The sequence below is a fragment of the Berghia stephanieae genome, chromosome 2 (assembly GCF_034508935.2).
Source record: "Berghia stephanieae isolate SIO BIC M18660-M18661 chromosome 2, UCSD_Bste_1.3, whole genome shotgun sequence".
NCBI classification, from domain to species: domain Eukaryota; kingdom Metazoa; phylum Mollusca; class Gastropoda; order Nudibranchia; family Aeolidiidae; genus Berghia; species Berghia stephanieae.
In genome coordinates, this window is record NC_088361.1 from 79,105,719 (window position 1) to 79,111,718 (window position 6,000).

The window sequence follows — 6,000 nt, forward strand, 5'->3', positions numbered from 1 at the left end:
AAGGAATAAAATCAAACTAGCATGGTTAGCAAACTACCCTCTACATGTGCACTTACTTTAGTTCATCTGTTTCAGGAAATTTCCTGTACGATAGAACAGCCAGGACCCTTCTTTGATGCACAGGCTGAAAATTAAACAATTGTACATACATAATAAGATGATAAACCAACTGTAGATTTAAAAGGGAAAATAAGAACAAAAAAATATGGATATTAAATGGAGGCAGAAATTTTATATTTTAGCGAATTGGTAATTATGATAAGGAGTCATAATGTTTGTAAACTTCATCTGAACCATACAATTAGAAAAAAATGAAAACTTGAAAAGCTTTTCCCAGTGAATCTTACATGTTACCTGATCTATTGGAATAGTAATGAAAGAAAACAATAATAAATCTTTGAATCACAAAACCTACAACTAGGTGAATTGATACTGCAAATTATTTCTCTAGGGCACCATACAAATCTGCGTAATGATCAAAATCTTTTTACCTCCTTTGGGGGAACAGGGTATTTGAGTTGTTCATTCTTGGTCAGACATGAACAGGCTGTGTAGTATCCAATGAGATCAGACAAGGATTCAAACTGCCGCCCGCCAATATAGTAGTCCCCACACATTGCAATGATCCTGATAAAATATATTTAGAAAACATAATCTATTACTACTTAAAATGTATAAAATTGGCACCAATGCCAAAAATATGGAAAGTATAATTATTATAAATCATGTCTATTAGAGGTTTTAAGTTGATTTCCTAATTGGGCAAAACTAAAAAATTGTAAGCTTGTAGAGACAACTGCAAAAGAAGCACCGTTTATTTTTTAAAAATTAAATTAATATTTTAAAAAAAACATAAAACAAAATCCATTTGCTCTTAATGAAATACACAGATATGTTAGACTGCGTTAAAAAGTTTGTTTAAGTTGGAAGTTGTAAAAGGATTGGATAAATCAAAAGCTCATTTACAGTGAGGAAAGATTTAGTTTACACACCTGAAATGTCTGGGGGGTCCTGAGTGGCCCAGATATGATAGTACAAAAGATCCTGGTTTGCTGTCACTCTCTCGAATGAGGTAGCTTCCCACTTTGCCACTGCTTCGAAGACATTCTTCTGCAGACTGTCGGTCCAGGCGTCCATGATACCAGCTAGGACAAGAATATAATAGATAATTTAGAAATATGAAAACTGAGCATATTATTTTTAAATATAAGTAAGAATATGTTTTCTTTATCAATACAATTATCAATAGTATGTCATGAATTAGCCATTTTTAAATGAATTCTTAACATGCTCTGAATCAGTTTCTATTAGGTTATAATGAAATGTGATGAAACTAAACACTGATCAGGTCTCAAATATGTCTAAATATCTGGGCAATATCCACTAAACATGCTCAAAGCACTTTACAAGGGTCCAAAGCCAACAGCAATGATTTAACATGTAGGGTAAGACATTAGGTATGTAAGGCAAAGATACTTTTTTTTTTCAAGAGGTAATGCTTGTTAATGGGCAGATAGTCATTTTACACCTGAGCATGGTTATGGAATGTGAGTAAAGAACCTTTTTCAGTTGAGTCCTTGGAGCAGGACTTGAACACAGGACCTACTGGTCTGAATGCGTGTGGCATATCATTAGACACAAAGCCCCACACGTCAACTCATTCATAATGTACCACAAATCTTTTATTTTTAAAATACCAAAATTCCATTTATTCATCTTTTGGTAAAATTTTTCACTATCTCGAAAAGTAAGAGAAAACCTAGAATTTAGCCATAATGCAGCCCTGCAAAGTAAGCAAGAAGGGCTGAGTTTCTTGCTCAATGAAGAAACGAGAGATGAGAGCTCAAACGGATGAAAGTCCAATGCCTTATCAAATGTCATCTTAAAAACAGTTATCTAAAGTGAAAAAAGAGTAAATTGCATAACCTCTTTTTTTTTTAATACAAAAAGAGAATAAGACTGTCATAGTCATAGATACATGATTTCTAAAAAGATTTCACTGATATATAAACTATTTGTTGTTCAATTGATAGTATATACAGCAGTAGTCAAATATTCATCAGCTTGAATAGCAAAAGTAATAAACAGTTGTTGTAACACACAAATTTTTATTAATAAGCGTTGATGATAATTTTATCTGTAAAGAATATGTCCTACATTCTATCTTGCCAAAATAGTATTAGGCCAGTACTTCAAGAAAGATGACCCAGTTATTTCAGTTACAGTACCACATTCAATCAATTTCTTTGCTCACGTCTGCTTTGGATAATTTTCCAAAAAATTGGTTACATATCACAATTCGTAGACAATTAGGACAACATTAGGTACTTGCTGGAATTATACTTTCGTAGTGTTTTTATGCACTTCCGCTGACGGTGTATCTTTACGGATCGTTTTTATACACCTCCGTCACGCATGCGCATCCCACCCAATTTCATCAGCGATATTGTGTTTCTGTTTTTGGACATTGCGAAAGTTATAGTGTGACATCTGTAGCATGTTTTTGTTAATAAATTTATATAACAATATAATAATTTAAAAAATCGAAATATAAAACCAGAAAATAGAAGTTGCATTGAAGGTAAAATAATGTTTTAGAAAGGCCTTATTAAATGTGATGAACAGTCAGGTGGCTCCGTAGCACAGCGGACGAGCTGTCAGACTCTAACCTTGAAAGTACCGGGTTCGATTCCCATAAAAAATTATTTATTTATCGATTCCCATCGTAGACATTTAAAAAAAAAAAAGTTTACTTTATTGAGAAAGACAACATTTTTGTTTGTTTTGTTTTTTTCTTTCTTTTTGTTTTGTTTTTCAAAAACATTTTATCATGTTTTAAAAAAACTTTGATTTTAATTTTCTAAAATTATTTATTTATTTGAGATCAGTATTTGTTTGCCATGTTTCTTTTTTACTTTTGATTTTTAAATTCATTGTTATTATTCTTTAATTTATTCTCATTGTATAAACGTACATCGGTAATCACTAAGCAGCATGCTAAACTACAATCTAAAACTGTTTAAACCTCATGGACGTACGCAGCAACATTTTCATCAATTTACCATCACCGCCAACGGAGGTGCATAAAAACGGTGCATTTTTGTACACCTCCAACCTTTGGGTTACTCAAGTCAAAAATAAAGTTAAAGAGCAACTTTATTTTTGTTTTAATTAAGTAAATGCAATTTCACAGTTAAAGTCGCATAATAAAGAGATAATCCTTAATTCTTATACTTATATATTAAAAAGTACGTAGTGTCTACGTACACGGTAGCCTTGCACCTAGCCCCAGAATCTACGTACAAGGTAACTGGGCACCTAGCCCCAGAATCTATGTACAAGGTAAGTGGAAGTGGAAGTGGGCACCGGTAAGGTAAGGGGTCAGGAAGTCAGCACGAGTTTTGAAAAGAAGTATCGTCTTGAGTGACTCATATTGTAGTCAAGGATAATGATTTACAGTATCCATTTATGTAGAGAGCTGCGCCGGGGTTACCAATACTTAGCTTCTTTATCATTCGTTTGGACAGAAATTTTTTAAAAAACTTAGCGCTTACCGTTAAAAGCAGTTTAGATTTGAAGATGCATTTGTTTTCTATCAAAAAACATTCGGTACTAGACAATCCTTGATGAATTTCAAAAGTTGTGTTTGAAATTATATCGTAAATTTTTTCATGATTCATTCCTCGCGAAATCGTGGAGGCTTACGTCTGTTTTCAAGGTGCCGTCGCAAAAAACACAAAAAACAAAGGTTTTAAAAAAAGTTTATTGAGAAAAAGATACGGAAAAAAGTGTCCCTAGATAGGTATGCAATTTGGTGCATAAGTGCAGTAAAAATTGGTGCGCAAAATTAGTTCGTAGCTGATGCGAGACTCTGTGTGTGTGTGTCGTAGCTCCTCTTTCTAGGGTGTGTGTGTGTGCGCCTTTTTTTTTTTTTGGGAGTGCCTACGTACACGGTAACGGGGCATCTAGCCTCAGGATCTACGTACACGTAAACTGGTTTACCGTTGCAACACAAGCAATAGATGGTCCTCGCTGTCGTGACCGCGCACGTGTGTGTGTGTGTGTGTTATTTTTTTTTTTAAATCAAAACATTTTAACCATTAATGGCGAGATTCCATCTTACACTCCCCAAACTCCAGATCTTAGTCTTAATGTTATCATTAAAAGACAAGTCTTGCGATTTATAGTTTAATTGAAGCCCGAGTCGAAATATACTCTTACTACTGCTCTCTTGGTGGAAACGATTTATTCTGCATAAAAGCAATCTGGAAAAAAAAAATCAGTGTCACTGTAAAAGGTTAAAATTTCACAAAGTACGCTCCGTAAACACCGCTGTAACAATCCTTTGATCTACGTCATCAGGCAACCCATTGTTTCTTTCATCTTTTCCCATTCCCCCTTACTATCCCCCTGCCCATCTCTCTCTCTCTCTTGTTATAGTGTTATCCCTTCCCCTTCCCATCTCATTGTAAAATGAAAACGTTCTGCTGTTTGCAGATACATGTATGATTGTTTTGTTTTTTCTCTCTCACTAGGCTAGGATTAAAAACCGAGACATCGGGTAATAGGTGTCTAATGCCAGTATACTTGATACCTTGATACCTCTTCTTCGGGTTGAAGGCTATGCCTGTAATACCCGTTCTGCACTATCTCTGATATATCTACGCGCATCTGCATGGTTGGGGCGGAGCTGGTAACGCTTGTAATGCCAGTGTTTGTCTAACTTGTCTTTGAACTCATTCACTGTCCTCGCTTTAATTACATCTTCTGGAAGGCTGTTCCAGTTATCTGTCACTCTGAGTCCAAAGGAGCATTTTCTTACATTTAATCTGGCCTGTCTTTTTTTAATTTGTCGCTATGTCCTCTCGTTCTATTAAATGTGCTCTCTGGTAGTATTTGCTCTCTATCTACTCTATCTTTCTCGTTTATTATCTTATATACTTGTATCATGTCTCCTCTTTGTCTTCTGTAGTACAATGATGGTAGTTTGAGATGCCTCAGTCTATCTTCATATGGTAGATGCTTCAAATCTGAACAAAGCTTCGTTGCTCTCCTTTGTACCCTTTCAATTTTATCCATGTCACCGACATGCTGTGATATCCTCGGTGCATTACCATATTCAAGTGATGGTCGTACCAGAGCAGTGTAGAGCCGCCCAATAATATCATTATTTCTGCTGGTGAATGTCCTTTTAATAATTCCGAGAGTTCTGTTTGCTCTATTTATTGCACAGTTGACATGATGGTGGAAGGATAGTCTGTTGTCTACATGCATTCCTAAATCCTTTTCTACTTCTGTTTCCCCTAGCTGCTGGTACACTCCGTTATCGTCTCTCATTCTGTATGTGTGCTTTGGATTTTTGTAACCAAGATGCATTACGCTGCATTTGCTTGCATTAAACTTTAACAGCCACTTGTCTGACCAGTCTGATAATTTGTCGATATCATCTTGTATAGTATGTCGGTCACTTTCTGTTCTTACAGGTCCAAACAACTTTGTATCGTCAGCAAATATTCTGATCACGTTATTTACAACATCAGGTAGATCATTGATGAATACCACGAATAATACTGGACCCAGAACACTCCCCTGTGGAATGCCGCTGGTGACATCCGACCACTGTGATGTGTGCCCGTTCAGTGAGACTCTCTGTTTTCTGTCGTGCAGGAAGTTAGATATCCATTCGTTTATCTTTCCTCTGATGCCATAGCTATGTAGTTTTTGAATGAGCCTTTCATGGGGTACAGTGTCAAATGCCTTTTTAAAGTCGAGGTATACCGCATCCATCGGTTCTCCCCTATCCAAGGCGTCTGTCCATTCATCAATGCAGGTAATTAGTTGTGTTATGCATGATCTCCGAGGCACGAAGCCATGTTGCTCATCACAGAACAGATTGTTTGATTCTGTATAGATTCTCTCTTTGGCCAATTTAGTCACGCATGTGGCAGCCCAGCCCGGTAACCCTGTACTAGATTCTGGGGCTAGGTGGGTGCAAGCCTA

General features: G+C 36.0%; 1 protein-coding gene across 1 annotated transcript in view; it reads right to left on the reverse strand.

Moving 5' to 3' along the window:
• The window catches only part of LOC144965597 (ras GTPase-activating protein 1-like), a 30,447-nt gene that overhangs the window by 23,268 nt on the left and 1,179 nt on the right, over window positions 1–6,000 (reverse strand). Inside the window, exons 2-4 of the mRNA XM_078901137.1 lie at window positions 993–1,145; window positions 492–627; window positions 57–124 (exon numbers count right to left, since the gene is read on the reverse strand). Of these exons, the coding sequence (XP_078757263.1) occupies window positions 57–124; window positions 492–627; window positions 993–1,145 (357 nt within the window). The remainder of the gene's footprint in view (window positions 1–56; window positions 125–491; window positions 628–992; window positions 1,146–6,000) is intronic.